General features: G+C 46.0%; 1 protein-coding gene across 1 annotated transcript in view; it reads right to left on the bottom strand.

Annotated features, from left to right (window-relative positions):
* The window catches only part of SHISA6 (shisa family member 6), a 245721-nt gene that overhangs the window by 25105 nt on the left and 194797 nt on the right, over positions 1–25819 (bottom strand). Inside the window, 1 exon segment of the mRNA XM_040580616.1 lies at positions 551–613. Coding sequence (XP_040436550.1) covers positions 551–613 — 63 coding nt within the window.

The raw sequence follows: 25819 nt of genomic DNA, 5'->3' as shown, positions 1-25819 counted from the left end.
TAGAAACCAGAGAGACATTGTGCAGTGGATCAGGGGCTTCAGACAAGCAGACCCATGCAAGTGTTGGCTGGGCAGCATGGATTTAGTTGCAAATCCAAACTCTGGCCACATATTGTTATGCCAAAACCATGTCAGCTCAGGAGTGCTTGCCCCATGTTCATTGTCCTAACCTATCTCAGAAATATGCACAAGCAGCACTATCAGCTGAGTGGCTTGGCTGATAAGATGGGCTTTTCTTTGGTTATCATTTTTACCGTTTTGGCCAGTTAAATCTAACAGCACTTTGCTGATGTAAAAGGGGGAAAGGAGCAATCAGACGTGAGGAAACACAAGGATGACAGGTAAAATTGTAAAAGACTAGGCCATATTTCATTGTGCACACCATTTAAAAATATGGTCCCACGTTTAATGTTAATGGAAACCATCATTCATGCATCATTGCCATAGGAACATTTCTATTAACATTAAACATACTTTGATACCAGTAAATGTTACTGGCTGGCAGAGGAAAGTTACAACATGTGTAATTTTGCTCTTTGTTTTCTCTTACCATGTGTAGGTGTCTGGGTGGCACTGTTTAGTATCAGGTGATTATAATTTTGTTCTTGGTCATCTGAAATTCACAGAAAAAAAACTCCTTTAAGAAACAGCTTAGCATACCCACGATCTGCAGATGATAATTACAGCTCACAGTATTCACAGGAAATCTCAGCATGATTAAAGAAAGGAGAAGAAAATGCTTAAGAAAGCAGAAGATTCTGTTATGTAGTTCACTTAAAATTCCAGATGCACGAAGAACATGATAATGGGAAGCTGCTCCCCTTCTGCTGAGCCTGCAAATTAGAGTTATCTGCAAAGGTAAGAAGCGTGTCCAGACAGGACCAAACCACAGCTGGTGTACCAACATCAGCAGTGTGTTCCTGGGAGCTGCTGGAACCCGCAGCCCCTACTCCACTGCTCCCCCTCCATCCAGCACAGAAGTTTTCCGCATCTTAACCCCAGCTATACAAAAACCAGTCTCTCCCACTGTGACCACACCACAACAACAATGTCCTGTGCGAGTACAGGGAAAGATCAAATAAGTGGCCTCATAAATGCAGGGAGTAGAGTTAAATAGCTGCACATGGGCTCTAGATCTTTTTCCCCTGAGAAGTGGGAATCCTGTAAGACCTGGTGCATTCAGCATTAAATCCGCTGCGCTGCCAAGTAGGAGGAAGGATCTAGCACTGAGGTTAGTAACTACCATTTGGGTGGGAAAACAACCTTCTCTCTTTCTCACTGTAATAAAACCATTAAAGAAGTGACTGCTGATAGGCTTCTATCATCTCTAGCTTCCAGACAAGCCTTCAAGAAGGAATGAACTCTGTCTGGATCTTTACAACCCATTATGGAAATGTAGGGTGAGAAGAGATTTCAAGAAATCTTCTTGCACCTCATGCTCTCCCAGTGCAGGATGGGCTAGTTTGACATCTAGTCTGCTGTTCTTAGAAACCTATCACTGATATTTCACTTTCTCCCCAGAAGATCTGTTTCATTAGGTCTTTCTTACTGCATTTTAGGGCAATTGTTTCTTTCTTCTCTACCAGGGACATGGAGAAAATCCCCTTTATTTCTGCAGTAGCTCTTTATGACAAAGCTGTTGCTATGTGTTCTCTTAACTTCATTCTTCAGGCTAAACAATGCCATTTCCTTTATGTTTCCCTATAAAACTTGCTTTGCTTTCGGTTATTGTTATTCTAGCCTCCTGGGTTCTCTCCAGTTGACCTACATCCTTCTCAAGTCTGGGGCGCAGTCTGGGGCATGTTTCTGAGGAGAGACCTTACCAGTACAGGGTGGAGTGGCTGGGTTTTTCCCAGTCATCTACTCTTGTTCACACAAACTTGCATGGTATTATTTTTGCCTGATTCACAAAGTTTGTGATACTTCATGATTCCTTATTGCTTTTCCAGAGAACTGCTACCTGTCAAATCGTTCTCCAACATATACAAAGCTTTTTAGTATTCCTGTTTCAGTCCAATGCATAGCATTTTTCTCCACTTAATCAATTTATTTTCAGCCTATTTATCCAATTTGTCAAGAACATTTTAAATTCCAATCCCATCCTCTAATAGACTTATGGTCATCCAATCTTCATATCATCTGCAAATTTAATAAGCAAATTCCTTTTCCACCAGTAACAAAAAGGCTAAATGCAGAACCACATCAATTCAGCCTCCTACGGATATTTAGTTACCTTTTGTGTTTAGTCAGCTGTTGTGGCACCTACCCCATAGAGGTTCATTCAGAACATGCTTCTCAAATTAGTCTCACATTACTTTCCCAGAAACTACTGAAAATCTTGCTAACGTCATGATCCTTAATATAAGTTGCTTCCTCCTGGCCACAAAACACAGTGGAAAATAAAAATAAGATTTGTTTGACATGATTTGTTTCTGAGAAGTTCATGTTGGCTGCTACTTTATCTCGCTGGAAACTCATCTCCCTGCACAGCATGCTGAGTGTCTATGCACAGCCAGGATTAAAGTCAGAGGTTGTTTATTTGGATGACAACAGGCTAGACACCTTAGCTTAGTTACTTCTCCATCTGGAAAATAAACGTTATATACACAGACAGCTGAAAATATAAGGGATATTAGCCTGGCTGCCAGTATGTGATGAGCAAACCTTGAAAAGAGACCTGGTTCAGATAAATGCCTGAAGTGCCCTTGAATAAGCGGCATACAGGTCACCTACGTTAGAATTTCCCTTTGGATCCTCCACTGCTGGCTAGTTTTAGTGAGCCAAAATCCTGCAGTAACTGCTTCCATGACTTTACTTCCATTTCTGTTCCTCCATATAGTCTAATTTCACTTTAATATGAAAACTAGAGCAAAAGATGGATGGCACATTAAAAATTGGGTATTTCTGAAATCCCTGTAGCTGTCTGGAGGGATTTTCAGAGATATGGGATCAGATGGGACACTTTTCACCTAGTTCCCAGCAAGCATGACACAAAACCCCACTCACTAATTTCTGCATTAGGTTTTGACTCTTTCTGGAGTTTAAACAGACCTTTTCAGTAACATGATTTTAAAAGATTGTATATGATGATATGTCTGATACATGTCTGAAAGAAAGAGCTGCAGTATTTCTGGTCTCCTTTACCAAAATCAGCAATACCATTTAGGTCTTAACTGAGTCATCTGGCTTTGACTCCTTTTAGATCTTTCATATTTTTTTTGGTGTGACTAAGAAACCAATTTATTACTAGAAAACTCTTCCACATGTATACATGTCTAGATCATCAGGCTTATCAAGCAACAACTCAATTATTCTTTTAGATAACCTAATTATTCTGTGCTTCTGAAAAGCTGTGGGACTACGGTCTGGGGCAGTCTGTATAGACTTATTCAGATTTTGTTCATGACATTGTCAAACAGAAATGTACTTCGAATATTACTGGTATTTAGTCATTCTAGTGGGGCCACTGCAGCTGCCAGACACACAGATCTGGAGCAGTCTCTGCAGAATCTTTAGGGGTTTTGGTTGCAAAGGCAGCTGGTTTGTACGGTGTACATCAGGGATGTCTGTCCATGAGAACTACTGTTTCTCTCCTATGGCTGGTTTTCTGTTATCAAGTTCATAAAAAGCACAGAATCACTGAGGCTGGAGGCACTTCTGGAGATCATCTAGTCCAACGCCCTGCTCAAAGCAGGGTTAGCTACAGCCGGTTGCCCAGGACCGTGCTCATTAGGGGTTTGAGTATCTCCAAGGATGGAGACTCCAAATTTTCTCTGCAAATCCTCTTCCAGTGTTCAACCACCTGCACATTAAGGAAGTTTTTTCTTATGTTTAAGTGGAATTTTCTGGATTACCCTTTGTGCTCATTGCCTCTTGCCCTGTCACTGGGCACCACTGAGAAAAGCCTCACTATCTTCTTTACTTACACATAAATACTATTTACATACATTGATAAGATCCCCCTGAGCCTTCTGTTCTCCAGGCTGAAAAGATCCAGCTCTCAGCCTCTCCCATCACAACAGATGCTCCAGTACCTTAAACATCTTCCTGGCTTTTGACTGGACCCACTCTAATTTGTCCATGTGTCTCCTGTATTGCAGAGTCCATACCTGGTCCCAGCACTTACAGATGTTTCTCACCAGTACTGAGCACTTCCTTGACCTGCTGGCAACGCTCCTCCAACAGCAGACCAGGATGCTGGTGGCCTTCCTTGCAACAAGGGTGCATTGCTTGCTCATGTTCAGCTTGGTGTCCATCACATAATTTATTGGTTATTTTATCGACCACTTATTACCTCATTTATAAGTTATGACATCTATTTTTTCCAAGTTGTAAACTAGGTAGTAATGAACCTGTTGTATTTTTTTGATGACCTCTCCTTGACATTTGCAGCTGATAAGTTCATTGAGCATGACTATATTGCTATACAGCCACTTAGAATTGTAGAATCATTTAGGTTGGAAAAGACCTTTACCATCATCAAGTACAACCGTTTACCTGGCATTGCCAAGACCACCAGTAAACCATGCCTCTAAGCACCACATCTACACGGTTTTAATACCTTCAGGGATGGTGATTCCACCACCTCCCTGGGCAGCCCGTTCCAATGCCTGGTCACCCTTTCAGTGAAGACATTTTTCCTAATATCTGATCTAAACCTCCCCTGGCACAACCTGAGGCCATCTCTTGACTTTCTCTCAGGTAGCTGTAGAGAGCAGCAAGTGCTGAGTACATCTGCCCTTGTCCTGCTGGTACTTCTCCCCTGAAAGCCTTAGAAAGTCAGCTATTTCCCCAAGGAGGTCTCCATCCTTCCACATGGGTTGTATAGTACCGTGTAGTTCCTGTGCTAGTCCCTCTGGGTTTCAGCCAGGTGTAGGGTGCAGTCATACAAGGTAGCTAAGGACAGCAAGGACTTCCAGCCTGCCTACAGCAAAGCTGATTTACAAATCGAATCACAGAAAACATCCAAACTGTTTGTCTTCTTCTCAACTAATGCTGCTCACACACTGCAGGAGCTGTCAGATAAAAGGTTACACAGAGACAGAGACACGTGTGTGTGAAATGCAAGCGTTTAAAGCAGTAGCAGATGTAGCTTGGACACGTTAATTGTTCCAGAAGGGAAACAACAGAGGCTGCTCTCTCCTGAAAACACAGACTACTCCGGTCCAGTCAACTTACACAACCTCACTCCTGGGTGGAATTTTGTCTTCACTGAAGGCACCTGTGTCTACATGAATAGGAACTACTGTCTTCTGGTTCTGATCAGCTTTCCATTTCATCCCAAGTACTTTCTCTTTCCCCTTCCCTTTTTTCCCCTCGAAAAAAACTCAGGTGCTTTGAGGCTACTGCTTAAAAAATGGCATCCAAAATAGTCAAACCCTGAGTTATTGGTATTTTCATGTGGCTGAGCTAATCAGGCATCTGAATGCAGCACCATTTCCCACTTCTGTAGCCTATTGTAAACACGTTCTAAGCAATAAAAAGCTTTAAAATGATGGCTGAGCCATCCTGCACCTCTTCAGGTTTAACAAGATAATGTTGTTAATTGTGAAGTGCCAGTTAGGCAGAAGCATATCTATTGTAGAGACAAAGATCTGAGTTCAAAGCTATTTAGGAGGAAACTCCATTAGGGAAATAAAGGATTCACAGTGCGCTGAATTGCCAGACCACAATACGAAATTTCTGAGCACAGCTGGGGGAGAGATCAGATACAACAACCAGCAGAAAGAACGAGACATTTTGCTGGCAGAAGGGAAACCAGTGCTCCTAGCCCCTTTGCAACCGGGGGGAAGGCATGCAGACAGCCAGGGGTGTTCAGGTCCTGACACCCTGGTCAGACCAGGCGTGTCCTGCAGGATGAGGTGGTTTCTGCTGTGCCTGGAGTCAGGGCTCAGGCAGCTGTCTCGAGGTACAAAACCCCAGGTAACTGCTGAAGAAAACTAAATAGTCCCCAAAGAGTTCCCATTGCACATCTTGCCCAGGAGATCCTCTTAAGAAACAATCTTTTTGTGTAAGGACTTAACCTTTCCTTTGGTACTTGGTTTTAGTCTTCTCTAGGGTGTATTTTTTCAGTCTCAGGGATTTTGTATCTTTTTTATTGTTAATAAAACCTAGATTTATTGTGTTCTATAATGGAAAAAATATCAACTGTCAGAATATGGAAAGAAAATGCTGTATTTTCCAGCCTGTCTTCCCTAATAAAATTCCTTATAAAAACTGCAAAGCAAGGATATTTTTAATATATGCCAACTATATTACAGATATATGACGGTTCTGACAGTCATGCAATATTTTGCATTAGTTTTACAGCATTTCTTAAAACATTAGAAACTGCTCTGAAACCTATAGTCAACAGGACAAAAGAAAAGGACTGAACAGGATCAATCAGCCTGTGAAATGCAATTCTTCACCTTCTGCCCCTCTGGTCTTTTCAGCAACCTCAGCGTTTGCCTACCTTCAACCTTTACTCCCCAGCTAAGGTTTTCAGAGAAGGATGCAACAAGCGGTTTATTTTTTTGATGACAAGATAACTGTTCGGCATCCACACTAACACGGAGAAAATCCCTTTCAACAGCTAATCTTCCAGACTACTTAAAGACGACAAAAGACTTCAGGCTGTAGGAACTGAAAGAAATGCAGACCACAAAGGCAAGGAGGAAAGCAGACCAAAAACCTAGCCATGAGAACGTAAACACTTCCAGCATATAACTACTCATTTATCATCCGCCTGCACCCCTCTGGCATTTTCTACTTATAATTTGCAGTCCAGAGGGGAACCCTTGAGCAAATATCCTTTAACTGCTGCTGTGCTGGTCAAGCAAAGCTGAGCAGGGTGCCCGGGCAAGGGGAGCAGGCATCAGTCCTTTGCTCTGCAAAAGCTTTTCCCTTTAGTTTAGGATGGACTGAGATGGTGACAGATGGCAGCTTCCAGCACTGGGGGTCCTCCCAGGCAACTGGGGAGGCCAAGCCACAGTCCTCTGCTCAGGAAGGCTTACCCAGCCAGCCAGGACTCTGCAGTGCCTTATCACAGGTGATGAGCATATGAATACTTAGCCTAATAGATCATTAAATCCCAGCTGTCTTTCATGTACGTTAGCCAATAACTAATTACTTTATACTTTTAGGCTGTGCATATCCTGCTTGCAGAGTGTTCCTGCACCTGGCTAACGATAACTAAATGAACTGACCCCCAAAAAAGGGACTGTAGCAAGGGGCACGCAAGACAAAACCCAAAATTAAGCTACTAGTAAAGTCAGCATGTCAGTCATTAAAAGGGTTGCAAATGCCAGATTAAAGGCTGTCCCCAAACCCTTAATTTGATATTCCTTATGTCAGGTTTTTGTTCTACCATTCTAGCCTATTTTTCAACTGTAATCCTGTGACTCATTCATTGAACAGGATGCTCGGGGAATAAGGCAGCTACTCAAGAGTTATTTTAATCCTCATTAAGCGGTGAATGGCCCTGTTCTTTAGTATCCCACACCATCCAAATCCTGCACTGATTATGGAACTGTTATTTTCCATGCAGGCTTTCCTCTAGCACTCATCTAAGCCTCACAAACAGCTTCCAGCCTCCCATCGCAGGTGGGGTGGGGTCCATCAGCCCCAGATTTAGGCTGAGCCAGAGAGCAATTGTACTCGCATCTGCAAGGTTTTAGTACTTTTAAGGAACAGCTGTGGAACACTCAGGTCAGATTTTTCAGATCACACAGGGGACTTTTAATAGGATTTTGCAAGCATAAATCAGATGCTAATTAATCATACCTCTTTTGTGGGGAAGGTAAAGCAGGTGCAACTGTTCCTGGTTCACATGTGGGGAAGATGAAGAAAGCAGGTGGAATCACTTCTCTGCAGCCACGCAGTAACACAAGGAGGACTGGAAATGCTCCCCCAGCCCAGCTCAACCCCAGGCTTGTTACTGTCCATCACAACCCTGCCGGGTGCAGTGGCATGAGCATACCCTGCCTGGGGCAGCTCACTAGAGCTCAACACTTTTGCACATCATGTTGCAGGTGTTTGAAACTTAAGGAACAAGAAACTGAAGCAACTTCAAAAGGCTTTGATTGACTGACTGACCCAGCCTCCTCCAGGCCTTTCCCACGAGGTGTGCCCTGGGGTTTCACCTACACCAGCAGAGCCTCCCAGGGGTGCCCCAGCACCCCCTGACAGCGGCTCCCCCCCGGCCCACCCCACTCTGCACCCTCCTGGGCAGCAGCACCGAGGGAGGCTGAAGCTGTCACTGCTGGCACGGTTGCTGTGGGGCTTGCTGGCACAGCAGGGGCAGGCAGGAGGCTGCTGCTTCTGACACCTGGAGCCACCGCAGGCTGGTCAGCAGGACCTGCACGGTGCTCTTGGCTGCAGGAACCCCCTGGCAGAGATGACAGAAGAGTCTGGGTGACCTGGATGCCGGTCAATGCCTACCCTGCCCATCTCCTGGGGCTGTCACTCATGCCTGGTGTTCCTCACATCTCAGGTGCCACACACGTCCCTCCCTCGCGGGACAGCAGTGACTCACGCCCAGAGCTGCTCTGTTCAAACTGTGCTTAAGGCATATTTTATTTAGAAGTAACTTAAAACTGTATGAGTTAACATTTCACAGGGAACTTCAAGTCAGTCATTTGCTACTTGTTGACCTCTTGTTTTTACAGTCAAAAAGGAAGTCTTTCTAAACTGTAAGTACTTGTATGTAGCTACAGGAAGAGTTTGGTCTACTAGAAAGAAGGGAATGGCAGAAACCATCACTCTGTATGAAGTACATGACTTTTGTCATGTACTTGCTTCTGACTAAGCAAGTTCCCAATGGAAAGCTTGGATTTTACTGATGGCCTTGCTGCAGAAACTGGGTTTTACCAGCAAGGTTTTTTTTAATGTGAGTGTGCAGGTATATCTACTGGCATGTAACATAGGAGTACGTGTGCTATCTGCATGTAGATGCTGATGCGTAAATCTATGTACCACCTGGCACAAAAGCAGGGCATTAGTGGGGACAGGAGTCATTTCACTTCTTCATCTTTGTGCTTTGCAACAGGCAGATGTGTGCATTGCAGCCATAACTGCTTCACAGCAATGGGTATTGTTTATTTGTTTTTTTAAGGCTATAGGACATGGAGGCTTAAAGGAACTGTAAGAATTCAAGGAGGAGGTGAACGTACAGCCACAGGTGGGAACGGCTGCAGTGGGCACTGAAGTTCTGGAGGTTACATCTCTGGGAAACCAGCATAGCTGACTGGCCTGCACCAAAAGACATGTGGAAAATAATCCTTTTCCTCCAAATAGCTGAGCAAAAATGGGCAGCATGAGGAGGACTATCTTGTACAAGCTTCAGCTTCACTCACAGAAATGTCTCCGCTGTCGAAAGCACGTGCAAACTCACACACTCATTCATGGTGGATTCCCTTCCTCCCACACAGCCCTTACACCAGTGCTGGAACAAGCACCCTGTAAACCGTGCCCACCCATGAACTCCCTGCGCACAAGCACATGTCTCCGTCTCGGTGCATTTATGTAGATACTCACTGACTCTTTCAAAAGCATCAAAGTGCCAAACTGCAAAACCAAACCGTCTGGAAGAGCTTGGTATGAGGAAAATACAACTTTTGTTTTTGAGCAACTATAGCACAAAAGTACACTTACAGAAAAACAAAACCACAAGATGATTTCCCAATCTTGGCTAAAATGTTACTTTAAAAAAACAGCAACGCTGCAGTAGAAGATAAAGGTTACACAGAGCTCCAAATCTCTCTCTTCAAGGAAAATGATGCCTTTTGAGGCATCTTTGGAAAGGCTGTTTTCTTGATGAAGAATTTTTTTCCACTGTGTGGGCAACAGAGTATGAGGCCTATCAAAAAGGGCAGCTTTTCCCAACGTTGACAGAGCCTTGCTAGGCTCACCAGCAGAAGGCTCTGGAAAAGGGACATACCCTGCACGGGAGTTTATCAATGCCAATGCCTCTGCTTTTAAAGAGCAGTAACTACAGTGACCCCCCCAAATGGGAATGTTTGAACTCACTTTTGATCTACACCTTAAAATCTGTCCATAGCATTCCATCTTTTATTTGCTCTGATTTTCTTTGGCTTTAATTTACTTAGCTCTGCCTGTTCTCACACGTTCCAGCATAAATCAGGAGAAACCAGGGGTAAAATGAATAGATGAAACCCAGATGAAGAGAAAGAGCAAGGACTTTCTGGGAGAGAAAGCTCTGCATGGCTGGTGGCAAACCCCACAGAACAAACTTAGCTGGTGTTGACAGTCAGTGCCTGGGATCCCCTCTGTGTTTAAGAACTTCACACTGACTTCCCAAACACAAAGTAATTAGATAAATATGGACTGGTTTGCTCAAAAAATCAAACAGCTGAGCAGGCTGCATGACTAACGTTAGACAGCAATGCACAAACAGCATCTGGGGGAGCAGTCCTGGATGCTAACCTTTGGAAACACATTTAAAATACACAGATCACTGTGAAAACATATGGTCAGAATAGAACAAAATGTGTCCTTTAAAGGGCATTTCTGAAGATGAAGTTGATTTTAGAAGATATAAATAGTATGGGTTTCTAAAGCAGGATTAGTTAAATGCAATTTTTTTGTGGAACACAGCCAGCTATTGCACATTCAGAGTGGAGAGATAATTATGCTAATACCTTTGGAAGAAACACATGGTCGTTTTTAACCCCATGGTATTGGCAGGAAGAAGGAAAGGGAACACAAAGTCCTCCCCCTGGTTTTCCCTCTTTCATAAAGAGAAAAAAAAGGTGAGGATGAAATCACTGCAAGAAGGGTTCTCCAGCGGGGCGGACTGGGCTTCCACCTTGAGATCAGAAGCCAAAGACCCTCTACACTGCTGTCCTGTCTTACGCTCTCTTTATACTGAAAAAAACACAAGAATTAGCAGAAAGGTAAGTGCAGAAACCTCCTTGCTTGTTACTCTACAAGCATAATTCACAGGAAAAAAAAAGTGTGATTTGGATTTCCATGGAATCAAATCGCTCAGAATCAGTGTCACCCCTTCACCCAGGGCAAACCAGGAGGATGCCCGGAGGCCACAGCGAGGAGGGTGGGCTGTCAGCTTCCATGGAGCAGTCCAGAGGCCAGCAGGGCTTTTCCAGCCTCTGTTCTGGCTTAGGAGTGATAAATGTGCCACGTTATAACCAACAGGGTGATCACGATAATCAGATTCTTAAGTTATAAATTGGTTTTAAATCACTCTCCAGTTACAGAAATTCACTTGGTCTTAATCTGCCAGCAAGACATGGCCAGCCTCAGGGCGTGTGGACAGAGAAGCAGGGATTTTATATCACACAGCTCCCAGCCAGGGACCAGTAACAAGAACGTGCATGTCCTGATTGTTTGAAGTTTATTTCATCCTTTTGCTGATTTCTGGCATTTTCTATTCCTAGACACCAGACTTGTTTGCGTGCTTGTTAACTGCTAAACATGGCTTTGGGCCAGTACTTCATACACAATTAAGATCCAGATACAATCTACCGCTGATCATATTCTTAACTTTAAGCATATAAGTGAAGTCACTAGCACTCTTCAAGCCCTTAAAGTGAACCATGGGCACAAATGCTTTATTAAAGCAAAAAAAAAAAGTGGCACTATGTTGAGGAAGAAGTAAAAGCTCTATTTAAACCCATCCCTAATCCTAGCAGCAATTAAGCAGATGGTTAACTTTAAGCATCTGCTTAAGTCTAACTGAAGTCACATTAAACAGTGGCTTTCAAAATAGCACTTCTGTAGAAACAGGTGTGTGACAGTGTCCAAATCTAGCTTTTTTACTAGTAACTACCTTTTCTGTTGCAGTTTTCCATTCTATCAGACTTGATGTGGGAGGTGACACATGCTCTTTGAAGGAGCTGAGGACAGATGTATTAGCTCTGAACACCAGCATTACTATGTCCCTCACATGAAACACAGATCCTTGGATATTTCATGCCTGCTTATTTTAATTTATCAAAAATAAATATTTAATTTAAAAGCCCTTTCCCATATGTCATAATCAGAAATTTTCTGCTTGACCAATTCAAAAACAGTTGAAATGATAAACTATTTTTTTTAAATAATTTCTTTTTGTGTGTTTGTAACAGAGCAACTTAGATGTTGGGAAAATCTGATTACTCTTCAAGAAAAAAAAAGTTATTTAAAATTAGAAAATCTGGATATGCTTAGAACAACTTGTTTTCTTTTTTTGGAAAGCAGGGTGGAGGTCTACACAAGTGGGTGCCATCTCTCTGATGTCCAGTATTGCCCTTAGGAAGATTTAAAAGTCCAACTAGTCCAGGAAACTTGCCTTGATTTCAGTATGCCAAATTCCTTGGCACATTGAACAGTCTCTAAATAATCAAACTGTCTACACTGAATAAGTTACAGTATTTATCATGTATTTAGGCTTGCTCAAACAGGTCTTAGTTTGGGAAATCCTGTGATAACCACTGAAGTTATATCTCTAAAATTAGCGCTGCTAGTTGTGGCATCCTGGTAGCTCTTGCCACAGAAAATGAGCATCCTCTGAAATAAGTGCTTCTGTATCCAGTTGTTTCAGTTTTAGCAGAAGTACAGCATTTTATCATCAATCTTTAAAGCCCCAGGTTCTTGAACCATTTGATTAGGTAGGAATTTCATCTGCCTTTTAATGAAAGATCACTGCCTCCCTTTTTGTATAGAAGAGGCAACAACAGCACTTTGCACCTTGAAGGCCCTGAAGGCAAAAGGCAAAAAAAAGACATCATTTATTTGTTTTGAACCCGTGGGTTTTTTAATCCAACCTCATGTTTGTTTTCAGATCTCATTTGTGGTTTCTTTAACACATGTGGTTTGCAATACTGAAACTCCCCTGATAACTTATGCAATATTTACTACCTTTTGGTATTGAAACCTGGCAATATGGCAGGGTATAATATTTATAGCAGTATGAACTACTCTCCTGTAGGTAAAGCAATTTCTATTTATTTACTCACTCACTGCCTTCCATGGGAATACTTCTGTTAGCAAATTTGATACTCAGCTATGCTTGCTGGAACAGCTTTTTTATTTTATTTTTTTAAAATTTTATTTCTGCACCAAGCTAATCAAGGCCAAGCAAAGCAGTTCTGTGGTCATATTAATTGGATGTAAGTGGGTGATGCTACTGAAGAGGGTGGTCCTTCTGCCTCCTCAGCCCTCAGCCACATGATTCTCCTGCCTCTTTTGTGAGTGTGTTAGTGTATAAATGACCTTGCAGAAATTTTTCCCTGCTTTTTTTGTTTTTCTCATCCAGGTTAGTTTTTTTGCTAGATTAGGTTCCTGCTCTCCTTTTGCATACAATGACGGGAGACAAGATGAGCAGATGGACATGGCAATGAGGATGCAGCTTCCCCTTCCAGAGGTAAAAGATGTTTAGATCAGATTGAAGCTACTGGGGTGATGTGCTAAGTGACTGGTTTCCTTTAGTAATTCTGGTGCAAATGTAAAGCTGCTACAGGAACAAAACTTCCATAAGCACATGACCTGTGTCTTCAGAGTAAGGATCACAACCACATTTCAATAAGAAAGAATGTTTGTCCAAGCTAGACAGTTTCTCAAGCATTACAACTCTGTTCTCTGAAACCTGCAAAACTTTCTAGTTCAATAATTGCTCAAGGACCACCCTGTAGCTGGAGGAAAATCCAGACTTAGATAGACCAAAGCATTTCAGATGAAGCAAAACACTTCAGATAGAGCAAAGGGGTCCAACTGCATCCTTCTGAATGCAGCAAGCAGTCCCATCCATAGCTTTTGGGTCAAACATCCCTGAGACAAGGGATCACTAGCAATTACACTGCTTATCACAAGGGCTGTCCCTGGAGAGGGAGGACAGCAAAGACATGAAACAGAACATATTCTGTTTTTCATATTTCTTCATAAAGAAAGCTAAACTACAAATTAAGTCAAGCAAAGCATGCCAGGCCCATCCCAGTGCAAAACATTGACCATGCTGCCTCCACCCTGTGCAAGCACCTCTCCATAGCACTCACCTAAAGAGGAGCATGTAGTAAGTCAAGAGTTCAACTTCAAGTGAAAGCACATTTGTCTGGAGTAATCTCACAGACAGACATCTGGAGTGATATTTACAAAACAAATATGATTGTTTCCTCATGCTGGTCTGGACTCCTTTCAAGGCCCACAGCAACAAACACTACAAGGCCAGGCTGCTTCTCATGTGAGATCCAAATCAGAACACCTTTGCAGCTGGAGACCAACTCATTGTGCCTCACACAGGGCACCAATCATCACAGCACAAGCAAGACCTGCAAGGCTGCAACAAGGCTTTTACTATCAGTCAGATTCTACAGTCTGTGCTGTTTCTCCTTCCTCAAGGAGCCAAACCACACTTTTCCTCTCCTACCCAACCACCTCTCCCACACTCCTCAGGGCTATTTAACCACTTAGTGGGAATGAGCTACAGCTGCACATCATCCATGTCAATCAACCCACTGCCTTTGCAGCAGGGCCACAGCTGCATATTATCAATGTCAATCAACCCACTGCCTTCATTCCTCTACAAAACACCAGGGCAAACCGTAGCTATGTGAACATCTTTCTTCCTCCCTGTTCATTCTAAAAGGCCTCCACAGCTTGGGGTAAATCCTTTACCTGGAAACTGGGAGAAGAAAAAGGAGAAGTTCCCTGAATAGCTAAGTGGTTCTTGCAGGATACAATAGAGTCATAGAATCACAGAATGGTTTGGGTTGGAAGGGACCTTAAAGATCATCCAGTTCCACCTCTCCCACCATGGGCAGGGATACCTCCCACCAGACCAGGTTGCTCCCAGTCCTGTCCAGCCTGGCCTTGAACACTTCCAGGGATGGGGCATCCACACTTCCCTGGGCAGCCTGTGCCAGCGCCTCATTGCCCTCACAGCAAAGAATTTCTTCCTGACATCTAATCTAAATCTAATCTTTTTCAGCTTAAAGCCATTCCTCCTTGTCCTACTGCCTTGTCACTACTGCCCCTTGTAAAAAGCCCCTCTCCAGCTTTGTTGTCAGCCCCTTTAGGTTCTAGAAGGCTGCACTAAGGTCTCCCTGGAGCCTTCTCTTCTCCAGGCTGAACAAGCCCAGCTCCCTCAGCCTGCCTTCATAGGAGAGGTGCTGCAGCCCTCTGAGCATCTTTTCCTTATCCACCAAGCAGTCCATCCATCACATCCATGTCTCTCCTGTTTAGAGACAAGGATGTCGTGTAGGACAGAGTCAAGTGCTTTGCACAAGTCCAAGTAGATCACATCAGTCACTCTTCCCTTATCCTCTGATGCTGTAACCCCATCGTGGAAGGCCACAAAATTTGTGAGGCACAATTTGCCCTTAGTGAAACCATGCTGGCTGTCACCATTCACATCCTTATTTTCCATGTGCCTTAGCATAGTTCCAAATAATAGTGTACAGGACGTTTTCCCAATGCAGAGAAGGACTATTTTCTTCTCCCTTTTCCCTGTTTTACTCTCCATCTGCTTTCCCCCTTCAGTGCCATGGTAAGCTGCTGTCCATATGGTGCTGACACACTGCAGTGTACATAGTCCAGATGCAAAGCATGTCCCTTGAGGAAGGTGACTCCCTCGGCACCAAAAGACAAGCTGCAAAACTTACTGGGGAGGCAATTCTAAAAGAAGAGACCTAGCTCCTGGGAGCCAGGGAGGAACAACCTGAGCAGGAGGTGATGTTATCTAAAACCCTACACAGAATCTACAACCATTCTGAAACAATTCCAAAAACTTAGAGACAAACATTTGGTTGTTACTCCAGGTCTTTGTCAAAGACTAAATGACTGCAGGTCATGAAAGCCTTGAGTGTGTGAAGCTATTCCTGGTGGTAAACATGAGGTGCTCAACATAAGCAGTAAGAGGAGGAGGACATCTCTTTGGCACTGATCACATTCAATATGCCATACAACACTTGTGGTGGTGCTCCAGTACAGCCAGGATGGCACTGTCCTCATCACTGCTGCCCAGACTATGGGCACAACCTGTTTAAGGAGGTAGATCTCACCAATGTAATGACACACAACATAACGGAACCACAGGTCCATCAGACCTACTGTCAAGTCCCTCATAGACCCTTCTCCCATCCCCTAGTTCACATGATCCACCACTATCTCAGAGATTGGAAAGCTCACGCTGTATGAGCTAGTAATTCCAGCTGCTTTCCTTGTGCAAAATATCTGAAAATCGCTGTGCTGGTGGCCACTGTCACTTAACTTGGCATCTTCAGGAGACACCTGACTTCCTTTTTTTTTTTTTTATGACACCTATTTGATGCTGTCAAAGAGTGTTCTGTACACGAAGCTAGTAAGGTGTCAAGTGCCTGCCAGCCAAGTCCTCTTAAATGAACAGCTAAACTGGAAACAACTTTCTTCCTCGCAGTTCCCTTTCCCAGGCTCTTTTCTGGAGCATTTCCCTTTGGAGAAAGAGATACATTTATCCAAAATCAGGCTGGGGAAATTCTACCGAATACAAGGACAGCCTCATTTCATGTGACCATTTCACAATTGCATACATGGGCTCTCCTCCCTTGAACACAACTTTTGTTTAGCACCATATGTATTTATCTTGGTCTCTGTTACCCAGATCACCTCCAGCTGCTGCTTTAAATGTGGGAAAGCCAATTGCACTGACAAATGCAGTGCCCTGGAGCAATACACATAAAGGGCTGAGACTCTGTGCTGTAGCAAATAATGTCTACCATTTATTATGTGAAAGTCAATGATACACAGCAGCTGGGGGGTGCTGGGCAATGTGGATTCTCCATGCCTGGAGGGACTGAGCTGGTGCCATGCTATGGTGGCACTTCTGGCTCTTTTTCCTTCTACAGTCCTGTCTCCCCACTCCTTCATGCTGAGCCACGGTGTGGGGAACTAAATTAGACTAGGGCATTAAGCAACCAAAACTTTTTTTTTCATAGCTGGATCAGTCCTACATTTTAGTTGACCATAGGACTGTGATGACAACGAGCAATGGGGATGAAAGACAAGGCTGAAGCTGCGCTTGTGGCATTAAGCACTAGAAACCCACAGGCTTAGAAAAGTGAGGCGGCATAGGTGGCTGTGAGTGGAAATCATCTGGCCAAAAGCCTCTCCTCAATACCAGGTGCACTCGATGCAATCAGTAGTTATAAATACAACCATGTCAGCTGTGAGCATGTTTCGTGGCTCCTGGGCCAGGGTCTCAACACAGCTGACGGCTGGTTTGCGGTACAAAGCAGTCCTAACCCAGCTGCAGGTGCACAGCAAAGCAGCGTCCGTTAGATGGCAAGTGCCTCTCGACCATGCGATGGATGCACTCTAGCCATGAGTCTGCCCATCTGCCTGGCTTAGGGCATGTGTCTGGGGAAAACACACTTGGCAGTACCATGCATTAGGTGTGGCATGGGGAAAAAAAAAATTAAAAAATTCCAAGGATTATACAGCAGTAAGCATTTGGACCAAAATGTAAAATCAGCATCCTTGAAGGGAAGGAGCTGCCCCAGATTTGAGCCAACATCTGTTACAGGGGAGAGTATCTGGGTTCTAAGAGCCACTCCCCATCTGCTCAATGGTATTCTTGCTCAGGTTTGGTGCAGGGTTTCAGCTGAGCTACGATGGCCAAGAGCAGCTTCTGTGCAAACCCACAGCCTTGCAGACTGGGCTCCCCGTGGTGCTGCTGGCCCGGCTCTGCAAGGACACTGCAAGGCCACCGCTGCTGTCACTGCCAGGAGCCCTGCAGCTCCCTCTCCCAGATGACGTGTCTTACATGGGCCATCCGACATCCAATGCATTTACCATGGCCAGACCTCGCCTGGGCTGCCACTTTCCTGGGACATTCACACATTTCTGCATTACTCCTCTGTGGTTATTTGTCATCCATAAAACTCAGAGTGCTTTGCAAAGCAAACCAGGTATCCCTCTCCTTAGCTCAGCCATGGGGTTACAAGCCCTGGGGAGCCTGTGGTGGGCTCCGGTGCTGGAGCACAACTGAACACAGATGTTGTCTCCTCTGCTGTACCCCAAAAGCCAAGAGGGGGCTCTGACAGCCTGCAGAAATCTGAGGACAGCTCTGTCCTCACCACCTTCACCGGTCCTGAAATCCCCTAGGGAAAGGCACCAACCGGTGTTTTCATCTGCATTTGAAAGAGAAAGCCTTGCGCCCCGGTAAGCAGGAGCACAATTCAAAAGGGCTAATGTAATTGCTTTGCCTTTTCCATCAGGGAAAGTTCATTGAAAGTCTGATCTCCTCTCTCTCTCCTCCTTCTCCCAAATCTTTCCCGGGAGGCATGTTGGGAGGGATGTCTGCAGCCCTGACATCCAGGAATCAGAGTCCCCCAGTGCAGTGCTAAACCTCCAAAACACTCAGGCTGTGCCAAACCCCCGGATTTGCCATGTTCCCCAAGAAGGACTTGGCACAAACACTGCCTGTGGGCTGAGCTGACAAGGGCGAGGAGAGCCTCAGTGCTTCACATGGCAGCAGGGTCACAGGAAAGCTCCTGCCTGGAGTCAGTGGCCAGAGCAAAGGGGTTGTGCTGTGGATGGGTGGTACTGGGACGTGTCATTTCCACAGAGTGGTCCTGGATGCCCTTGAATTGCTCTGCCAGGGTGCAGGTGAACCCCGGGGACCTGCACACTCTGCAACCTGGCTGCACTGCTGCCTGTGTTGCACAGGCTGGAAGAAGATGATTTTCTAAGAGTACCTGGGATCACAGCCCGCCCTTTGCATCTACAGACCTAGCAGCTTCTAGTTCTTGCTTAAAATGTCACTGAGTTTTCTTGCAGTTTAATATTTTGATCAGGCTTATTTGCTCTGAAAGGCTATGGCAGTGACTCACTGTGATTTGGGAATCTCTCTTGCCAGTCCCCACCTGCACACATGCAACTAATACGGTTCACTATTTTCATTACACTCTGCTCTTTCTGCTGCTCTCAGCTTTGCCAGCAGCCTGACAGCTGCCGACGATTCCCTTCGGAGAGGCTTGCTCCCCGCCGAGCACTGATGGCAGGAGGGAGGGCTACGGGAGAAGATGAGGACTAGGGGAACATCCCTTTGCAAACTTGCTCTTGGCAAAGCAACACACGATTATCAGAAAGTCAGTTTTCATTTCACAGCAGCCCTCCTCTGCACTTGAAACCCATGCACAGCAGGGAAAGACTTTCCAGGGAGAGAGCTGTGCTATCAGTCCCAGGCACTCTGGGAGAATGGTGAAGAGCAACGCGGATGGCAGCGTATGGTGTCCCTCAGGTTCCAAGTCCTGTCTGATGTCCCTCAGGTCCGGAGCCCTGCCCGCAGTAGGCACCAGCTGCCTGCCAGGTGGAACAGCCCACAGCCACAGCAACGGGGCCTTTTGCTTTCCACATGCAATCTTGGGATTCTACTTGTAGGGAGGTGGGGACTGCTGCTGAATTTTGGACCTAAGATTTTACTAGGTCTTCCAATTTTTGGTGGCAATTATGGATTTATTAATTTAATAAGTTATTACTATTCATTAATGTCAACAGACCCTGTTTTTTGTTATCAATATAATATTCTGGGGGTTTTTAACTTGCCTAACTTTTGGCTTCACAGCTTCTGGATTTTACATGGGTTTGTGTAAAAAGAACAAAAAACTTACATTCTCCCCTTTTAAATGCTAATGGATGTCTCTTGTGCTAAGGAGCAATGAGAAGCAGATAGAAGATCAAACAGATCTGTTTTGATCATGAGTATATCTGGGCTGGAAATTAGAAGGTGTTGCTGAACAAGCCACCCAGTGAGGTTCTGAAACCCACCAGGTAAGAGGAAAAGAGATGAGAAAAGTGACGCTTTTAAAGTGGGAGATGGTAGGAAGTTAAGTCACTTGTGAGAGCAGCCTGTAACGATCTTGGTGACACCTCAGTGATCCCTTTGAGCCTGATGAGCCTGGGACAGAGGAGTGTCACAGGCAGCATCCCCTGGCCCACAGCTCTGTTACAGGGAAAACACTGGCACCTCTCAGTGCTGCTCACTGGAAGCAGGCTCAGAACAGACTGTTGAGTGAGACTTGGGATTTTTCCTGTTTCTTCTCTCCTGGATATTTTGCATTCTGCAAGTGAAGCAATGAATCGTGATTCATTAGCTCCTGACCAGAATGCAAAGGCTGGGTCTGGCAGTTCTAAAAGCGGGTGATGAAAGCACCATAATTTCATTGAGATGCTCCCTCCCATGCTGTAGCTGTGCAGTGCTGGGGCTACAATGCCGCACTGCTTCCCAAGAGCACAGCACAGCTCGGCAAGGGGCCGTGGCCAGTGGTTCAGCATGGTGGGAGCTGACTGCCAGTGAATGAACATGGCATCTTGCAAAGAATTTTAGCACACTTGAAAAAAATATTGCTTTAAATCTTTAACACCCACCACTGAAACACAGCTGCTCTGGGGTGGAACACTGCAGCCATTCAACAATTCATGACAATGCTAAAAATGGATGAGTGGGATTATAGTAACGGTGAGTACAATTTGCTGCAGGATACAACTGCTGGGATGTCTATGCAGACAGCAACGCCCCAGGCTCTTGAGAGACAGGAGCATGATATGGACTAAGAGCAGCGTTTGCAAGTCGTAGTATGATCAATGCTTGAGACAAGAATTTCTCGTGCAGGAACATAAGCTGGGTGCATAAGACAGTCTAGAGGATTTCATTTAGTCTTTCCCTCTTCTTTCTCCTCTCCTCCTGCTCTCATCTCTCTCCCACTTTGCCAAAGAGCTCCTTTCTCCAGTATAACATGGATTGCAGGCAGTAGGGAGAAAAGCAGAGAAGCAAGGCTGCAGGCTAATGAGTACTGTATGGGCTGACATGTGATGTGGCCCATGGCAGTAGCTGTCATGGCTTGTCCTCTCCTTTCCATCATCTCCCCACCCCTGTGCACTAAGAAAAAGAGAGACAGTAGATTATGGTACAGAGCTGCATCAATGCTTAGGGCAAAATCCTCGTTTCTTGCAGAGGTCAGGCTTGCTGGCTTGGGCAAGGCTGGTTGGGCTGAGCGTTAAGGAGCTGAGCCGCAGGATGGAGTAGAGGGAGGTGATGTACCTAGGAGGAGGATAGGAAGGCTGGGTTACACTGGGTTACCAATACTCATTGGGTGTTGGAGGGGCTCAGCTGTGGCTTCAGGCAGGGGGTCCTCGGTGGAAGGCAGAGTGCAGAACAACGGCATGGACAATTTTTCTGATAAAGGGAGTATGATAGATAGCAGCTTTCAAGGGGAAACTTGGAAGTAGAGGTCAATATTCTCTGGGGAAGGGGGTTTGCAGACTGGGACTCACCATGCTGGGGAGGTAGGAGAAGGGCTTGTGGAAAAAGTGAGAGAAGGTACTGCTCCTTAAACAAGGCTCCACAGTGCTCAGCTCACCAGAGCCAGCAAGTCTCCAGCTGCCTGGGAAAGCACTGCAGCAACAGCGCCTGTCTTCGAGGTTGCTGTAAGTGACACAAGTCTTAAGTAACATGCAACCCGTGAACACAGCATTAAGCCAGACCAGGATATAAAAAAGTATAAATCGCACACTGTACGCTCTCAGCCATCCATCCCAGACCTCTGCCAGAACAGTGTAGCCAGGGTGAAGGGCTGCACAGCCAGAAAGCTTTGGCTTTTGCTACCCCCTGACTCACACTGCGATGGGTAGCTGCCTAAGCATCTACAGTGTCCCACCTTAAGCCTGCCAGATGAAACTATTCTTATTCATAGATACTCCCTGAGGCTGGGCAGAGAACAACCATTCCCTGAAATGTTTGAGGTCTTCAAAATTGGCTTTTGTTACCTCATCAGGGAAGAAAGAGTTATCTACTGACGGACCCCTCGACAAATATCTGAAGTAATGAGACAGGAAACAGGACAATGGCTGAAAGCAAGCTCTCCCCCAGTTCTGCCCAGCAAGCTGTCACGGCTGCTCCCACCCTGCAGTGGGAAATCAGCAAAGCAGAGCCCATATCAACGTTAGACTGACTCCCAAAGGTCTTCCAGCTCCTGGCAATCCAGTGGGTTACGTGAGCTGTGGCTCCCTGCTTGAGGGTCTTTTTGCCCAGAGCTTCAGTTTCCCTCCATCTGGTCTGGCAGAGACCCCTGCCCTCTCTGTGCTAGTGTGGCCTGATTAGTCCATGGCTATGGAGCATGGGGACACTATACCCGGGGGGAAATTCCTGAGCCAGCCTCAGCAACGGAGGGGAAATGACCTGGTGAGGGTACATCACTCTCTCTGCAACCCCAGATCTCCCCTTCCTCACACTACTTAGAGCCCAGCCACCCCCTGGCTCCTGGCACTCCTGGCACTCCAGGTGTGGAGTCTGACATTGTCACACGCTGCCTTCCTGCTCCAGCTCTGCCACCTGCGTGTTGGAGATGTATCAGCCTGGTGGATGTTCCATGTGCACCCTGTGGCCTTCCTAGGTATGGCCACCATCCAGTGCCATCAGCTGTCTCTCTGCTGGAGGCAGAAACATTGCCTGCCTTTGGGGCCAGGGACAAGGTAACCCTGCTGCTGTACCGTGATGTCCTCCAAAGAGTTGTTGCTCGCTCTGTGCTGATGGACCTGAGGACTCTGCAGCTGCCATGTCCCATCTGCTATTGCAGAGATGCCAGCAGGTAGAAAAATGGGTTCTAGGGAGCAGAAAGGCTCTGGCAGTATCTACGGTGAGGGTAGATGTGACAGTTTGGAGCAGATGGCATCTCTTTGTGGAATCCTGAATAAATTCCAGCCCTGGGAGCACTCTGGGAGGCTCAGTGGAGATGCAGCCATCAGCCCAGGAGGGCTCTGCCACGAGCTCAGGCTTCTGGGGTCCAAGCAAGTGCAGTGAGATCGTGTCCCCTGTGCAGTGTCACAACATGATGACTGTGGCTGCACCTCTGCAGTGTCAGCACTGCTGGGAGAGCAGAGATGAGGAGGGGAGGCAGCCTGCAAGCTCTCCCATCAGCACCCCCGTCAACATAAAATGGGTGCAGGTAGAGAATCCTCTCTTCCCAAGGGAGCTGCAAACAACTTTCTGGCAACATGTTTCCTCCTCACCCTCCTGAAAGATTATTCCCCCTCTTGTTACAAGCAGAGGGCAGTGCCAAGGAAGCATAGCCATTTTGCTGCAGCATAGCGGCAGCATTTGGCACGTGGCCATGCACGGGGAACTTCATCCAGCAATGCCACCTTGGGGGATGGCCAGAGAGTGCAGAGGGGGAGCACTGATGGGGCAGGGCCCAGGGTCTCTTCTGGAGAGCAGCCCTGAAGGGAAAATTGCTATGGAAGAGCTAACCCAAGTGAGTGCCAGCAGCTTCCAAAAAAAACCAAAACCAAAACCCCAAACCCAAACTGACAGGGAGTGCTGAATACTTCCCTGCTCACTCTTTTCCTGCAGCAGCCATGCCAGGGAGCTGCCTGCCCAAGAGCTTCTGTTGAGTGCTCACCCTCTGGCAGCAGCTCGGGTTTGCAGGGAAGGTCTCAAGGGGTGGCTTCCTGGAGAGCAGAAAGTCCTTTCTGCAGCAGAGCCTGCTCTCCTTGGGACGTGGTCCAAAGCCATGAGGTCCCATTGCAGCAAATGCTGAGCATCCAGTCCAGGGTCTCTGAGCCTGATCCAGAGTCTCAGATGCAGGAGAAAGATCCCAACACTCCTGAAAGGAATTGTGAAGCAGCAGCCCTACTGAACACCTGCTTTGGTCTGAAGCCTCCGAAGATATAAACCTCCTCCTGTGAAAGGATCCTGAAATGACAGGCAGTTTCTAACAGCACTCACTCTCCTTGCCTTTCTGAACTGCAGCTCGATGAATGTTTGGAAGGCAAAATAGCTGGTTGGTGAGGCTGCTTGTTGGATCGAGACAAAGGCGGCACTATCCTAGGGGTGTGGATGAAGACACTAAGGACTGTTTCAGAGCATGTCAGGCAGTAACAAAGCAGTCCCATGTCTGGCTCTTCTAACTTTACATGGCATTTCATGGGGCTCAGAACAACCCTTTTGTATCAAGCCAAACTCCCAGCAGGCACAGGGGGGATTTCACCATGGAAGATGGATTTTCCATGCATGAGCATCTTCCCATGTAGTAACACTCCATTGACCTCATATAACTGTCACAGCACAGACCCACATCCCTGCTTGCACAGAGGATCATCTTCAGGTATCTGTCATCTGTTTTCTCTTGTCATTAATGTGAGCTCCTTGCTGCATATGCAAAGCTGTGCAGCTCACCCACCGGCCTGCACAGCACATTGCACACGAGCATGTCCCCTCATCACAGTGACAAGACAGCCCTGGGAAAACCCAACCCTTGTTCCTAACTGCTGTGCAAAGCAGTGCAGTGCCACTGGAGGCTGTGGTGTGTGGCTGAGCGTGGGACTCACTGCCAGGGGCCCGCAGCCCCTACCTGAGTTGGGTGGTCTCTGCTTCCCCCTTTGTCCTGTTGCTTTCAGCAGGCTGGGGTTGGAGAAGCAGGTCCCTGGTGAGCTCTGCATTTCAGAGTCCGGTAGCAATTCCCATCTGTCAGCCCCAACCTTGTCCTGCTTCTGCCTGTCTCTCTCTAGTCACTCCTGAATTAAAAGCCCTTTCTGTGCTTTGCATGCTGCAGTCTACAGAGTTGTATCTCCTGACTGCCAGCGCTGAGGCGGGTTCTGCTCACAAACAACCCCCCAGAGCCACTCTTCCCTATCTGGAGAGTGGAGGAGGGACAGTTTATGCAGAGCACAGAGGCATCAATATTTCAAAGCTCCTAATGCAATCTCTCCATGAACTCTCTCTGCTGCTCTCCTGTGCGTGCCTCTTGCTAGATGAATCATTAGCAGGGGAACCAGACAGGAGTCTGCAGTGTTCAGGTTGACAGCAGAGACCAGTGACACCACTTGGTCCCCATCAGGAAGTGAGTATTATTGCAAACCGCTATTGTCCAACAAAGTCTTCACTTGCTCTGTACTTCGGGTTTCCGAGAGTTGTGTGACCAAAGTTGCCCCGGTTTCCTTGGTACCAGATCCTTTTTATGAGTGCAGCACTGCATCTAAAGCTAGGCAGTCCCACAGACACCCTTCATGTTCTAGTCACGTATTTTCCTGTTTGTACACTATGTTGTCCATGATATTCGTGTCCTTTCCCACACAATATGTACAAGGCTGCTGTCTTTGATGCACCTGTCCTGCAAGACCTTATTATCTGCCATCTCTGAGACATAGCTCTTATCACCAGCTGCTGCATGTCTTTGGCCCTTGATGTCTCTCCAGCCATGTCCTGTTCAGATCCTCAAATCACCTGATGTCTTGTTGCTGCCCTTCCACACTATTTTTTCACTGAATGTGCCTAGAAAGGTCTCTCTGCCTTTGAGCAATTTAAAGTTGAAAGTGGTCAAAGCTGAGATATAAAGAACTGTGTTTCTAGCCGAGATACCTCCAGGACAGAGGGGCGAAAGGCTCTTACAGCTCTGTTATTTGCAGCAAAATTACAAGTCTGGTCCTGCTTAGATGGCAGCAGATAATAGTGTTTCCAGCAGCAGTGTGGGTGATGGGTAACGTGTTCTGTCAATACTGGGGACAAGGTAACTGAACTGCTCTGCTGGGCATGGCCAAAGTCTGCCTCCAGGATTCTGAAAGCAATCAAGGCATGCATATGCAAAGGAGTCTGCCCAGCTTGGACCAGGAGGTCCAGGCTGGGCTCAACCACTGGTGAGAACAAGGCAGCTCTTCACAGAGTGTGTGCCCTTGTACTCAAGGAATACGTCATAGTTATCTCATTACAATCTCAATTTTGTCATGGTTTTTGTACAATTTTAATTTTCCTTGATATGCTGTGTTCTAAACACTAAAGGATTCCACCAGCTGTATCCCAGGACTCTGTGATCCAGCTCTGCTTATTTTTTCTTACAGGCATCAGCAGATGGAG

The sequence above is a fragment of the Falco naumanni genome, chromosome 1 (assembly GCF_017639655.2).
Source record: "Falco naumanni isolate bFalNau1 chromosome 1, bFalNau1.pat, whole genome shotgun sequence".
Taxonomy (NCBI): domain Eukaryota; kingdom Metazoa; phylum Chordata; class Aves; order Falconiformes; family Falconidae; genus Falco; species Falco naumanni.
Note: the sequence above shows the minus strand (reverse complement) of the source record. Positions and strands in the feature narration are given on the sequence as shown.